Source organism: Oncorhynchus mykiss, chromosome 8, assembly GCF_013265735.2.
Source record: "Oncorhynchus mykiss isolate Arlee chromosome 8, USDA_OmykA_1.1, whole genome shotgun sequence".
Classification (NCBI taxonomy): domain Eukaryota; kingdom Metazoa; phylum Chordata; class Actinopteri; order Salmoniformes; family Salmonidae; genus Oncorhynchus; species Oncorhynchus mykiss.
Genome location: NC_048572.1, coordinates 91,337,363 through 91,353,308, shown reverse-complemented (window position 1 = coordinate 91,353,308; position 15,946 = coordinate 91,337,363). Strand labels below are relative to the sequence as shown.

The 15,946-nt window shown below is 42.3% G+C and overlaps 1 protein-coding gene across 4 annotated transcripts in view; it reads left to right on the top strand.

Annotated features, from left to right (window-relative positions):
* stam (signal transducing adaptor molecule (SH3 domain and ITAM motif) 1) overlaps positions 1-15,946 on the top strand; it is a 41,499-nt gene that overhangs the window by 13,304 nt on the left and 12,249 nt on the right. For all 4 annotated transcript variants that reach the window (XM_036986804.1, XM_036986803.1, XM_036986802.1 and 1 more), the window contains 6 exons: positions 2,140-2,286; positions 2,487-2,577; positions 2,970-3,168; positions 5,142-5,236; positions 7,409-7,497; positions 10,081-10,168. In XM_036986804.1, coding sequence (XP_036842699.1) covers positions 2,140-2,286; positions 2,487-2,577; positions 2,970-3,168; positions 5,142-5,236; positions 7,409-7,497; positions 10,081-10,168 — 709 coding nt within the window. The remainder of the gene's footprint in view (positions 1-2,139; positions 2,287-2,486; positions 2,578-2,969; positions 3,169-5,141; positions 5,237-7,408; positions 7,498-10,080; positions 10,169-15,946) is intronic.

Genomic DNA, 15,946 nt, shown 5'->3' with positions numbered 1-15,946 from the left:
GCTGGTTTCAATGGCATATGAACTCTTTATAGAATTCCACCCACATTTCTATGGTTGTATTTTGGCTACTTTGAAACAGGGCAAGACATGCTTCATAAAATGACATAAAACGTCCAGGTTTAAACAATTAAGTAAATGGTTAAATAGTTTCAAAATGCTGACTGCCTCCTCTCAGATTCCAGGTGGGTGAAGTGAGGTGCACAACAGCCACTGACTGCCCTTCCCTCCGGTCTTGGTTAACATTTGGTCTGAACAAAAACCGCGCCTTGAGAATGTCGACAGAATCAAGCCTTTACGTTGTTAATTATCCTTCATTATATTTGTCAAACATAATTCTGCCAATAACAGCTAGGTTTCTCCTCCCCACGCAGAACACTCCCAGACAGTCCTGCAAAGAAGCTACTTATTTTTTATTTTTTTTAGCATTTTTAATTGAAAACAACCGTAGGAAGGTACTTAATTGTTACCCAGAAATAATTTGATATTGAGATATTGAAAACTGCTGCGTTCGACCTTTACTTCATTGTTCTGTTTGAATAAAATACACTGCCTTTCAAAAGTTTGGGGTCATTTAGAAATGTCCTTGTTTTCCATGAAAACGCATGAAATAAAATTAGTTGCAAAATGATTAGGAAGGCAAGGTTGCAATGACAAGGTTATAAAAAATGATTTTTAATTTAAATAACTTCGCTTTCGTCAAAGAATCCTCCATTTGCAGCAATTACACCATTGCAGACCTTTGGCATTCTAGTTGTCAATTTGTTGAGGTAATCTGAAGAGATTTCACCCCTTCCTGAAGCACGTCCCACAAGTTGGATTGACTTGATGGGAACACAACAGCTCAGTCGGGTTGAGATCTGGTGACTGCTGGCCACTCCATTATTGACAGAATACCAGCTGACTGCTTCTTCCCTAAATAGTTATTGTGTAGTTTGGAGCTGTGCTTTGGGTTATTGCCCTGTTATAGGAGGAAATTGGCTCCATTTAAGCGTCGTCCACAGAGTATGGCATGGCGTTGCAAAATGGAGTGATAGCCTTCCTTTTTCAAGATCCCTTTTACCCTGTACAAATCTCCCACTTTACCACCACCAAAGCACCCCCGACCATCACATTGCCTCCACCATGCACTCCTCCAACATATAATAATTTTTTTCTGCGTCTCACAAATTATTTTTTTTGTGATCTGAACACCTCAAACTTAGATTTCTGTCCATAACACTTTTTGTCCAATTTTCACGTCTGTGTTCTTTTGCCCATCTTATTCATTTATTTTTATTGGCCAGTCAGATATGGCTTTTTCTTCGCAACTCTGCCTAGAAGGCCAGCGTCCTGGAGTTGCCTCTTTGCTGTTGACTTTGAGACTGGTGTTTTGTGGGTACTATTTAATGAAGCTGCCAGTTGAGGACTTGTGAGGCGTCTGTTTCTCAAACTAGACACTAATGTAGTTGTTCTCTTGCTCAGTTGTGCACCGGGGCCTCCCACTCTTTCTATTCTGTTTCTTGGCAATTTCTTTCATGGAATAGCCTTCATTTCTCAGAACAAGAATAGACTGACGAGTTTCAGACGAATGTCCTTTGTTTCTGGCCATTTTGAGCCTGTAATTGAACCCACAAATGCTGATGCTCCAGATACTCAACTAAAGTATTGACTAGTTAAAGAAGACCAGTTTTATTGCTTCTTTAATCAGGACAACAGTTTTAAGCAATGCTAACATAATTGTAAATGGGTTTTCTAATACTCAGTTAGCCTTTTAAAATAATCAACTTGGATTAGCTAACACAATGTGCCATTGGATAACAGGAGTGATGGTTGCTGATAATGGGCCTCTGTACGCCTATGTAGATATTCCATAAAAAAATCAGCCGTTTCCAGCTACAATAGTCATTTACAACATTAACAATGTATACACTGGATTTCTGATCAATTTGATGTAATTTTAATGGACCAAAAAATGGCTTTTCTTCTGAATGGTAGTGTACGTAATTCGAAAAACAAACATTGTGTCAATTCATATCTTGCAGTAAAACAACTGTAAATAAGACTTTAACCCCCTGGTCCCTGGGTGCGTTGCTGGCTACTCTTTCTATTTGGCTGGCTACTTTACATACTTGTGGAAAACGTGTGTGTGTGTGTGTCCAGGGCCACCCTAAGGTATGTGAGAAGCTGAAGGCACTGATGGTAGAGTGGGCAGAGGACTTTAGGAATGACCCTCAGCTCAGCCTGATTTCAGCCATGATCAAGAACCTCAGGGAACAGGGGGTCACCTTCCCTGCTGTGGGCTCTCAGGTGGGTGTACTGGGGGGGGGGGGTCCTCACCTTCCCTGCTGTGGGCTCTTAGGTGGGTGCACTGGGGGGGGGGGGGGGGGGGGGGGGGGTAGGCTACTGTGTGATTATAAAACAGAGATTAAACACGTTGCTGTTACAAGGCTGCATTCATTCTGGAGCAGAATAGGGCTGCATTCATTCTTGGATATTGGTCTGTTTAGGCTGCGGAGAAAGCTAAAGCAAGTCCTGCTTTAGTGGCAAAGGATCCATCCACCTTAACCAACAAGAAGGAGGAGGAAGACCTGGCTAAAGGTAAAGACACCCACTAGACCTGGCTAAAGGTAAAGACACCCACTAGACCTGGCTAAAGGTAAAGACACCCACTAGACCTGGCTAAAGGTAAAGACACCCACTAGACCTGGCTAAAGGTAAAGACACCCACTAGACCTGGCTAAAGGTAAAGACACCCACTAGACTGGGTTCTAGATTAAAACTAGACCTGGCCGAAGGTAAATAGACTGCTTCTTCTGGAATAAAGTTTGTAACGACATGATCATGGAATTAGCATATTACTAAATATATTAAAATGTAATTGTAAATCTCTGACCATGTCCTCTTGTCTTCTGCCCCCCCCCTCTCTTCTCTCCTTTCTTCCATTCTCCTCTCTCTTCTCTCCTTTCTTCCATTCTCCGCTCCTCCCCCAGCCATAGAGTTATCTCTAAAGGAGCAGCGAAGTCAGCCCGGGTCAGGTCTGTCTGGGTCTGGTTTGTACCCCAGCGCCTCTTTCCTCTCTTCCCAGAGGCCTGAGGGCAGGAAGGTCAGGGCCATCTATGACTTTGAGGCTGCAGAGGACAACGAGCTTACCTTCAAGTCTGGAGAGATCATCACTATCCTGGACGACAGGTCAGGTCACCTTGCCATTCCAACCCTAAACCTATCCCTACCATACCAACCTTAAACCCTATCCCTACCATACCAACCCTAAACCCTATCCCTACCATACCAACCCTAAACCCTATCGCTACCATACCAACCCTAAACCGTATCCCTACCATACCACTATCCCTGCCATACCAACCCTAAACCCTATCCCTATCATACCAACCCTAAACCGTATCCATGCCATACCAACCCTAAACTGTGTCCCTACATACCAACTCTAAACCCTATCCCTTCCATTCCAATAACCCTTAAACCCTATCCCTGCCATACCAACCCAAACCCTTAAACCCTATCCCTGCCATACCAACCCAAACCCTTAAACCCTATCCCTGCCATACCAACCCTAAACCCTATCCCTGCCATACCACTAACCCCTAAACCCTATCCCTGCCATACCAACCCTCAACCCTATCCCTGCCATACCACTAAACCCTATCCCTGCCATACCAAACCTAAACCCTATCCCTACCATACCACTAAACACTATCCCTGCCATACCTCTATCCCTGCCATACCAACACTATCCATGCCATATCACTAACCCTATCCCTGCCATACCACTAACCCCTGAACCTTATCCCTACCATACCAACCCTAAACCCTATCCCTACCATACCAACCCTATCCCTACCATACCACTAACGCCTACACCATATCCCTGCCAAACCACTAACCCTGCCATACCAACCCTTAAACCCTATCCCTGCCATACCAACCCTTAAACCCTATCCCTGCCATACCAACCCTTAAACCTATCCCTGCCATACCAACCCTAAACTTTATCCCTCCCATACCAAACCTAACTCCTAAACCCTATCCCTGCCATAGCAACCCTATCCCTACCATACCAACCCTTAAACCCTATCCCTACCATACCATCCCTAAACCCTATGCCTACATACCAACTCTAAACCCTATCCCTACCACACCAACCATAAACCCTATCCCTGCCATACCACTAACCCTGCCATACCAACCCTATCCCTACCATACCAACCCTAAATCCTATCCCCGCCACACCAACCCTAAACCCTATCCCTATCATACAACTAACCCTACCATACCAACCCTAAACCCTATCCCTACCATACCAACCCTAAACCATATCATGCCATACCAACCCTACACCATATCCATGCCATACCAACCCTACACCATATCCATGCCATACCAACCCTACACCATATCCATGCCATACCAACCCTACACCATATCATGCCATACCAACTCTACACCATATCCCTTCCATTCCACTAACCCTGCCATACCACTAAACCCTCCATACCAACCCTAAACCCTATCCCTGCCATACCACTAACCCAACCCTAAACCATATCCCTGCCATACCACTAAACCCTCCATACCAACCCTAAACCCTTTCCCTTCCATTCCACTAACCCTACCATACCAACTCTAAACCCTATCCCTAACATACCATTATCCCTGCCATACTAACCCTTAGCCCTAAATCCTATCCCTACCATTCCAACCCTACCCCTCCCATTCCACTAACCCTGCCATACCACTAACCCTGCCATACAAACCCTAAACCCTATAATACCACTATTGCTTCCATACCAACCCTATCCCTGCCATACCACTAACCCTGCCATACAAACCCCTAAACACTATCCCTACCATACCAACCCTAAACCCTAACCCTATCCCTGCCATACAAACCCTAACCTCTAAACCATATCCCTGCCATACCACAGTGTGCTGTTTAGCCCAGGAGTAGTGGGCCCTGTTTAGCCCTGGAGTAGTGGGCCCTGTTTAGCCCAGGAGTAGTGGGCCCTGTTTAGCCCAGGAGTAGTGGGCCCTGTTTAGCCCAGGAGTAGTGGGCCCTGTTTAGCCCAGGAGTAGTGGTTCTTCTGGGCTGTGTCTGGGAAACCAGTCCTTACTGTTCACTAACAGGCTGTATTTTGGGGTTTCAGTGACCCCAACTGGTGGAAAGGAGAAACGTATCAGGGAGTTGGACTATTCCCCTCAAACTTTGTAACGGCTGATCTGACTGCAGAGCCTGAGATGAGTGAGTTCACATGCACCAGGGTTTCTGTTAGGAAAATGTGGCGGCGATCATTTGACCACCAGCATTTTAATTTACCGGACATTTGACAAATGTACTGGACCCATATTCATTGGGTGCGTAACCAGATTAGGGCATCCACTCACGGTGCTCAGAATGACAGAAATCACATTTACATTATGGTCATTAATCTAAATAAAACATCCAAGTCGAGAATGCAACAAGTGTGGTTTCCTTACCGAATTCCGATGCGCACTTTGAAGATGTTAGTAACATTACATACACATGTACTTTTTGTCAGCCAACAAGACCAGTAACGAACAGCAAAATCACAAGCCACCAAGAACAGTAACAAACAGCAGAATCACTAGCCACCAAGACCAGTAACGATCAGCAGAATCACTAGCCACCAAGACCAGTAACGATCAGCAGAATCACTAGCCAACAAGACCAGTAACGATCAGCAGAATCACTAGTCAACAAGACCAGTAACGAACAGCAGAATCACTAGCCAACAAGACGAGTAACGATCAGCAGATGTTAATCTAACTATCCCCATAGTAGAAAAGTTTGTTGAGAAAGTAATATCCTATTGCAAACAGACTCTGGGACTGTTGTGGGACGGTAGATCCCAAATGCATACAACCAGTAGGCTTAGGCTACAGTAGTCTTAGGCTACATAAAAATAAACAAATGTTTTAAAGCAAGGAGTCTGTTGCAACAGGTAACATTTTGCTTAATGTTGATAACTATTATTTCTTCACATTACAACTGCGCAGCAATGCAGCAGTAGTACAGCAGTAGGCTACGCGCTAATGTTCGTTCCATAATGCAATTAGTGGGAAAACACAGTTGTCAAAAGTGCGCAAGCGGTTTCATGTGACATAGATGAAAATATCTGTTAGAAATGTAGAAAGAGGGGAGATTTAAAGATGCATCAACTAGCATGGGATGATAATATGACTAGGATTATCATCAACTAGCATGGGATGCTAATATGACTAGGATTATCATCAACTAGCATGGGTTGCTAATATGACTAGGATTATACCTTTGGCTGCTGGACAAAAATAATGTTGATTTAAAAACCTATAGAATGTTATACAAATGCTGTTTTCAATGGCATATGAAGTCTATAAATAATAGACTACTGGTTTCAATGGCATGTGGAAGCCTTTATAAAATAATGGACTACTGGTTTCAATGGCATGTGGAAGTCTTTATAAAATAATGGACTACTGGTTTCAATGGCATGTGGAAGTCTTTATAAAATAATGGACTACTGGTTTCAATGGCATGTGGAAGCCTTTATAAAATAATGGACTACTGGTTTCAATGGCAAATGGGAGTATTTAAAAAAAAAAGTAATTACCTCCAAGGATATGGTCTGATTTTGGCTAGGCTACTTTGAAGCAAGGTAAGACATGCCTCATATGTGGTAAAAACGTTCAGGTTTCAAACAATTGTGTTTTCAAAATGCATGCTACCTCCAGCTCATTGCAAAGTGGTGTGTGATGCGTCGATGAAGGCTGCCTTCCGTTGCCTATACATTTGAATGGTGAATGGGAAGCACACTTCAATCACCACTTGAGAAATACAAGTAGTACCTCAACACGGGATTGCATTTAGAATTGTTGCGCAATGATTTGGCTCGAAACAGCCAACGAATTAGCAGTTTGAGATGCTGTAACAGCAGTTCTTGCGCTGTCTGACATATTTTCCACTCAAAGGCTCTATCTGAATGCTGTGCCTGTGTGATGAATAAGATTAATGTAACGAATATACACATGCATTAATTTAATTCCACTAAATTATGGAAATTAACCTATAACCTATTTTTTTTTCTTCTCCTGGATAATTGACAGGAGCCGATTTAAAGAAAAAAAAATTAACTGCCAAAGCCGCCTATGACCTCTTAACGGAAAACCTGACACACACACACACACACACACACACACACACACACACACACACACACACAAAGCCCCCCTGGCTATCTCCATGTCCCCCTGGCTGTCCATGTCTCCTCTGTAACTATTCCCCAGATTGTTGCTGTAAATGAGAATGTGTTCTCAGACAATTTACCTGAGAAAATAGGGGTTAAATAAATAAAAATAAAACCATGACTGCCTCCATGTCCCCCTTACTGTCCCCCTGACTGTCCTGTGTCCACAGTGAAGACAGAAAAGAAGACGGTGCAGTTCAGTGAGGAGGTCCAGGTGGAGAGCATAGAGCCTGAGCCTGAACCGGTCTACATAGACGAGGTACGACAGCTTTATTCTACAGCTTTATGTACAGTACCAGTCAAAAGTTTGGACACACCTACTCATTCAAGAGTTTTTCTTAATTTTTACTATTTTCTACATTGTACAATAATAATGAAGACATCAAAACTATGAAATAACACATGGAATCATGTAGTAATCAAACAAATCAAAATATTTTCAAATAGCCACACTTTGCCTTGAAGACAGTTTTGTATACTCTTGGCATTCTCTCAACCAGCTTCACCTGGAATGCTTTTCCAACTGTCTTGAAGTTCCCACATATGCTGAGCACTTGTTGGCTGCTTTTCCTTCACTCTGCGGTTCAACTCATCCCAAATAATCTCAATTGGTTTGAGGTCTGGTGATTGGAGGCCAGGTCATCTGATGCAGCACTCCATCAATTTCCATCTTGGTCAAATAGCCCTTATACAGCCTGGAGATGTGTTGGGCCATTTTCCTGTTGAAAAACAAATGGTAGTTCCAATAAGCGCAAACCAGATAGGATGGCGTATCGCTGCAGAATGCTATGGTAGCCATGCTGGTTAAGTGTGCCTTGGTCTGTAATTTATTTAGAATTCGTGTCACCAGCAAATCACCCACACACCATAACACCTTCTCCTCCATGGTGGGAAATACACATGCAGAGATCTTCCGTTCACCCACACTGCGTCTTACAAAGACAGGGTGGTTGGAACCAAAAATCTCAAATTTCGACTCCAGACCAAAGGACAGATTTCCACCGGTCTAATGTCCATTGCTTGTGTTTCTTGACCCTAACAAGCCTATTCTTATTATTGGTGTCCTTTTGTAGTGGTTTCTTTGCAGCAATGTGACCATGAAGGCCTGAATCACACATTATAGTTGATGTTGATATGTTTGTTACTTGAATTCTGTGAAGCATTTATCTGGCTGCAATTTCTGAGGCTGGTAACTCTATTGAACTTATCCTCTGCAGCAGAGGTAACTCTGGGTCTTCCTGTCCTGTGGCGGTCCTCATAAGAGCCAGTTTCATCATAGCGCTTGATGGTTTTTGCGACTGCACTTGAAGGAACTTTCAAAGTTCTTAAAATGTTCCGTATTGACTGACCTTCGTGTCTTAAAGTAATGATCCACTGTCATTTCTCTTTGCTTATTTGAGCTGTTCTTGACATATTATGGACTTGGTCTTTTACCAAATAGGGCTGTCTTCTGTATACCACCCCTCCTTGCCACAACACAACTGATTGGCCCAAGCGCATTAAGAAGGAAGACATTTCCACAAATGAACTTTTAACAGGGCACACCTGTTAATTGAAATGCATTTCAGGTAACTACCTCATGAAGCTGGTTGAGAGAATGCCAAGAGTGTGCAAAGCTGTCATCAAGGCAAAGGGAGGCTACTTTGAAGAATCTCAAATATAAAATATATTTCAATTTGTTTAACGCTTTTTTGGTAACACATGTAGTTATTTCATTGTTCGGATGTCTTCACTATTATTCTACAATGTAGAAAATAATAAAAATAATGAAAAGCTCTTAAATTAGGTGTTCTAAGACTTGACGGCGTGTGCGCGTTTGGAAAGTATTCAGACCCCTTGACTTTTTGTTCATTACAGTCCTATTCTAAAATTGATTAAATTGGGGGTTTTCCCTCATCAATCTACCCCATAATGACAAAGCAAAAGTTTTTAAATACTTTTTGCAGATTTATAAAATATAAATAATATATAATCTTTTTATTTTATTTTTTGTGAATTTCACCCCTTTTTTCTCCCCAATTTCGTGGTATCCAATTGTTGTAGTAGCTACTATCTTGTCTCATCGCTACAACTCCCGTACGGGCTCGGGAGAGACGAAGGTTGAAAGTCATGCGTCCTCCGATACACAACCCAACCAAGCCGCACTGCTTCTTAACACAGCACGCATCCAACCCGGAAGCCAGCCGCACCAATGCGCCGGAGGAAACACCGTGCACCTGGCCACCTTGGTTAGCGCACACTGCGCCCAGCCCGCCACAGGAGTCGCTGGTGCGCGATGAGAACAGGGACACCCCTACCGACCAAGCCCTCCCTAACCCGGGCGACGCTAGGCCAATTGTGCGTCGCCCCACGGACCTCCCGGTCGCGGCCGGTTACGTAAAGAATGTTTTTAAGTCTTGAGACATGGATTGTGTACATGTGCCATTCAGAAGTTTAATGGGCAAGACAAAATATTTAAGTGCCTTTGAACGGGGTATGGTAGTAGGTGCCAGAAGCATTGTTTTGTCAAGAACTGCAACACGGCTGGTTTTTCCATGCTCAACCGTTTCCCTTTTGTCCCAAGAATGGTCCACCACCCAAAGGACATTCAGCCAACTTGACTCAACTGTAGGAAGCATTGGAGTCATCATGAGCCAGCATCCCTGTGGAACGCTTTCGACACCTTGTAGAGTCCATGGCCCGACGAATGGAGGCTATTCTGACCGCAAAAGGGCACAACTCTTATTAGGAAGGTGTTCCAAATGTTTGGTATACTCAGTGTATACTATTATAGGTGTAATGTTTTACTTCCTTTCATAAAAAAGCTCTACTGAAGTTCTATTTGGTTATTTTTCCTCACCAGGAGAAAATGGACCAGCTGCTGCACATGATCCAGAGTGCAGATCCAACAGACAACCAGTCTGATGCCTGTGAGCTGCTGCAGCTAGAGGGTGAGACCAACTTACTAATTCTTACAGCTAGACTGACCTACGATTAACTTACTGAACAACTATTACTAAATAACAAATTCCTACAGCTAGAGGGTAAGATTGACTTACTGAACAACTATTACTAACTAACCTTTACAGCTAGAGGGGATAAGACCTACTAACCAAAACAGCTTGAGGCTAAGACTAACTCTTAAAGCTAAATGCTAAGTCTATCCATCTATCTCTCTGTCTCTTACAGCTAGAGGTTAAGACTGACTAACTAATAGGTATGTAACAATTCACCGATGCGCATCAGTCACTGATTTCAATGTTTAAGATGGTTTGTGGACCCCAAAACCGATTCAAACATTACAAATTTCAAATTCATCAACATTTTTGGCTCATATTACTTTCTTCCTTACAAAAATACCTGATCTCCTCTGGTGTCTAGCTAAGCATTTAACTGTGTTGACAGTCATTGATCTACAAGTAATTTTGCATGCAGAACAACCTAGGGAAAATCAGTAGCCTCATCAAACTGCGCACTGTGCCCAGATCCGCGCTGCCAAAGCGAGTAGGGCCTGATCTTACACAGCACCTTCAGCATTCAAATGCTAAAATGGCTTGCCCAATATTAGTCTTTATTGGTTGAGTGACCTATGTTATTTTACCAGAATAAAAGTAAGCTACCGGAAACAACTGATCTGGCTATTCCTGTTTTACGTGGCTTACAATAGTTTATTTCCATTGTTCAGGTTCACCATCAGCAATAGTTTTGTTAAAATAAATAAATAAATAAAATGGTGTATATGGTCATTTTTAGATATACAGGGTAAAGTTTATATTTTCGTAACGAGGAATCGCTTTTGCGAGGCCAAAGCTGGAATACAAAAGAAGCTCATGAAACACTTCCAAATGGTCAAAACCATTTGGTTTTGAGATGGGGATGAAATCGAATGTTGTGCTGTATATGCATTTGCTATGTCATAGCTAATTAAAACAATACATATTGATTCATTAGCAGCTCAAACATTTAATCTGCAAAAATGACAAGTTAATTAGTGGATGATGGTGATTTCAGAAACATAGTAGGGGGGAAAAAAACAGGCTACACCCCCCCTCCCTAGTGGGGTGGTAGAGGTCTCGTCTCCCTTATGGCTCAGCTCATAGTACATACATCATTTAGACACACACACACAGTAAATACACCATAGACATACAGTGCCTTCGGAAGGTATTCAGACCTTCACTTTTTGTCACAGCTTTATTCTAAAATGGATTGAATAGTTTTTTTCCCTCATCAATCTACACACAATATCCGATAGTGACAAAACAAAAACAGGTTTAGAAATGTTTGCCAATTTTATAAAAAATAAGAAACTGAAATATCACATTTACATAAGTTGAAGCACTTTTGGCATCAAGTCTTCTTGGGTATGATGCTACAAGCTTGTCACACTTGTATTTGGAGAGTCCCTGCCACTGACAACATCGCCACAGCATGATACTGCCACAGCCATGCTTCACCATAGGGATGGTGCCATGTTTTCTCCAGACGTGACGTTTGGCATTCAGGCCAAAGAGTTCAATCTTGGTTTCATCAAACCAGAGAATCTTGTTTCTCATGGTCTGAGTCCTTTAGGTGCCTTTTACTGAGGAGTGGCTGCTCTACCATAAAGGCCTGATTGGTGGAGTGCTGCAGAGATGGTTGGGCTTCTGGAAGGTCCTCTCATCTCCACAGAGAAATTCTAGAGCTCTAACAGAGTGACAATTGGGTTCTTGGTCACCACCCTGACCAAGGCCCTTCTCCCCTGATTACTCAGTGTGGCTGGGCGGTCAGCTCTAGGAAGAGTCTTGGTGGTTCCAAGCTTATTCTGTTTAAGAATGATTGAGGCCATTGTGTTCTTGGGGACCTTCATTGCTGCAGAAATGTTTTGGTGCCCTTCCTCAGATCTGTGCCTAGACACTAATCAAGTTGTAGAAACATCTCAAGGATGGTTAATGAAAACAGGATGCACCTGTGCTCAAGTTCGAGTCTCATAGCAAAAGGTCTGAATAATTATGTAAATAAGGTATTTCTGTTTAGAATTTATAAACAGTGACACTGAAATTACAGAAAATATTAATTATGACCACTTCCTTCCATTTCAATATTTGATAAAGGGGTTGATTTAATTGAACAATATTTTCTCTTATCTTTTTCACCAAACAATGAAGGAGAGTTATCTAATTACATGGTGGCTAATAATGACCTGATTCCGTAAACTAGGCGTATGTCGCAAGTCACGACTTCACAGGAGAGCCGTTTGAACGCAAAAAATACATTTTTACCAAAATGTTTTTTTTTCTGCAGAAATGCCATCTCAAACATGTGAACTTTCATGTGCCTTAATATCAAACTTTTATGCCATCTGTAAATACGAATAATATTGTTCAGTTACGAGCCTAGTTGGTTTAGCCACAGAAAAACAGAGAAACCTTCCTGCTAGCCTTGATTTGCTGAGGTAATGAGTGGGCTGGACATGCCGAGAGATGAGTTTGGATTGGTCTTCCATATAGCACACGTCTGTCTATTGGAGCTGGTCAGTATGTCTAGGTAATTGTGTCAAACGCGGCTTTAAAAGAAAATGTATTGTGTAGTAAAACTGCATAAACCTAATGTCAAGTTAAAGTGTACTGTTAGCTTGCTAACGTTATGTGTATGCTCTCTACTTTCTGGAGGACTGAGTTTTGTCCTAGTGTGCCAGAGTGCACAATAACTGATACATTTTTGAACGCTCAACACCCGTCTAATTTGTCTGGAGTCAGTAAATGTCGGCAAAGAAAGCAAAATTAAATTGTTGCCAGCAGCACTGTTAGTCACCAACGCTCTGGAAAACAGCCTAACCAGCTCTGCTAGGGGGAGTAAAATAGTCAGTGGGGTGTTCTCTCATTATGTGTCTGGAAGTAGCTAGCCAATGTTAGCCAGTTAGCTTGGGTGCTTGACTGTCGTTAAGTCAGAGCGTCCAGTGTGCTCTGAATTTACGAACGAACAATGTGACAGCACAGTTGCGGTCACCAACGCGCTGGATAACATACTGTAACAGCCTAACCAGCTCTGCAAGGGTGAGTAATGTTCAGTGAGCTGTTCTCTCTCTCTCTTAGATGTCTGGAAGTAGCTGGTAAGATAGTACAAAATGGTTGGATCAACCCTTAAAGAGATGGGTGGGTCTAAGGCTTAAGAGAGTGTGAACAATGCTGAATGGGTGTAGACAAAGAAGGGCTCTCCTATAGTAGTGCCAAAACATTGAAAGACCGTTTTCTCAAAAGTGAGTTTACAAGTGTATCAACTTTCAATTACTTTCCCATTGTTTACTCAAATGCAGTGTATGATATACCATTTTGTAGCTCGGAGTCTCTACATTTATCCGTTTGTAAAAACAGAAATTCAAATGTTGCTACATAAGACCGAATCCAGGTGGTGAGTCACAATATTACGTTTTTGTATACGGAGAAACTGACTAACTCTTACAGCTTGAGCAGGCCTGGGCAAAGGCCGGTCCGGGGGCCCTATGTGGCCCGCGACCTGATTCAATACTGCCCGTGGAATCATGCTCAGATCACATAAAGAATTTGCGATAGTAAAGTTTTTTTTTTTTAAGTATTTGTTATTCAAATTAAAAGACCAATGAATACTTGTATTTGTGTAATGATTTAATTACCACCGCTTGTGGGACATTTTGCTAGTTAAATGCCCGCCTTATCTCAGCTCACTGGTCACCATAGCAACACCCACCCGTAGCACGCGCTCCGGCAGGTATATTGCACTGGTCATCCCCAAAGCCAACACTTGTTTTTGCTGCCTTTCCTTCCAGTTCTCTGCTGCCAATGACTGGAACAAATTGCAAAAATCACTGAAGCTGGAGACTCATATCTCCCTCACTAAATTTAAGCATCAGCTGTCAGAGCAGCTTACCGATCACTGTACCTGTACACAGCCAATCTGTAAATAGCACACCCGACTGCCTCATCCCCATATTATTACTTACCTTCTTGCTCTTTTGCACCCCAGTAGCTCTACTTGCACATCATCATCTGCACATCTATCACTCCAGTATTAATGCTAAATTGTAATTATTTTGCCTCTAGGGCCTATTTATTGCCTACCTCCCTACTCTTCTACATTTGCACACACTGTACATAAATAGAAACATCTTTCATTTATTTTGTGTTATTGACTGTACGTTTGCTTATGTGTAACTCTGTGTTGTTTGTGTCGCACTGCTATGCTTTATCTTGGCAAGGTCGCAGTTGTAAATGAGAACTTGTTCTCAACTGGCTTACCTGGTTAAATAACGGTGAAATTAAAATAAAAAGGCACGTATAAATAACAACTGCACAAAGACGGGGCGGCAGGGTAGCCTAGTGGTTAGAGCGTTGGACTAGTAACCGAAAGGTTGCAAGTTCAAACCCCCCAGCTGTCGTTCTGCCCCTGAACAGGCAGTTAACCCACTGTTCCTAGGCCGTCATTGAAAATAAGAATGTGTTCTTAACTGACTTGCCTAGTTAAATAAAGGTGTAAAATTATTTATTTTTTTTATAAAAAAGACCAGACAGTGACTGACAGGCTGACTTCACACTTACAAATAGTAGCTCGCTAGAAATTGGCCCAAAAATTAGTTTTTGGGGTAATTAGACAATGAATGTAGGGTGTTCCAGCAAGAGTGTACATCAAAATATTTATTTGAGGTACCAGGGAAAGCTGTGTCCAAAGTTAGCATTGTTGTCTTGAATGACTAGAACTTGTCCCAACACATCCGGACGAAGCATGCAGAGAAATATTGGAATATGTCTTCTGAGCAGAGGGCAATTGCATCAAAAGAGTTACTTTCTCAGTTGCAAAAGCAGCAAGGAGTTTTCACAAAACTGCATTCATTCAAACAGAATTGCGATAGCTAGATATGTACTGTCCCACAAAATTGCTAAACATAGCAAGCCATTCGCTGAGTTAGAATTCATTACAGAATGTTTAATTGACTCTGCAGCAATACTTTGCCCCGACAAGAAAGCTGTTTGAAAATTGTTTCCCTGTCAAGACGAACGGTGACACATCGTGTTGAGGACATCGCAGAGAATATATAACCACAGTTGAAAGACAAGGTAAAGGATTTCTCCTTGGCCCTGGATGAGAGCAGTGATGCATGTGACACGGCTCAGTTGTTGATATTCTTACGAGGCATAACCCCAGACTTTGAAATTACAGAGGAGCTTGTTTCAGTGCAGTCAATGAAGAGCACAACCACAGGGAAAGATTTATTTGAGGAGGTTAAAAAGTGTGACTGAGTTTTGAAAAGTTATCCAGTGTGACCACTGATTGGTGCCCAAACTTGACAGGAAAAAACATTGACCTTTTGAAAAAGATACAAGATCAAATTGCTGAGCTGAACCCAGATCAGAAAATGATCAAGGGTAATTTCCTGCATTGCATTATTCATCAGGAGCTGCTTTGTCAATGTGTTCTGAAAATGAGCCATGTTGTGGATATATTCACTGAAGTAGTAAACTTTAAACCACAGGCTGTTTGTCTCACTGTTGGAAGAGACGAGTTTGGGTCATGTAGATCTCCCCTACCACACAAACGTGAGATGGCTGAGTTTGGGGAAGGTGCTTAAAGGATGTGGGACCTGAAGTTGGAGATTGCTGAGTTTTTGCAAATGAAAGGAAAATATGTGGATTTCCCTCACCAGCAAGTTAAAGAATGTTTGGCTGATTTTGCCTTTACCATCAATCATGCCTTCATCATGGCACTCATGAATGAAC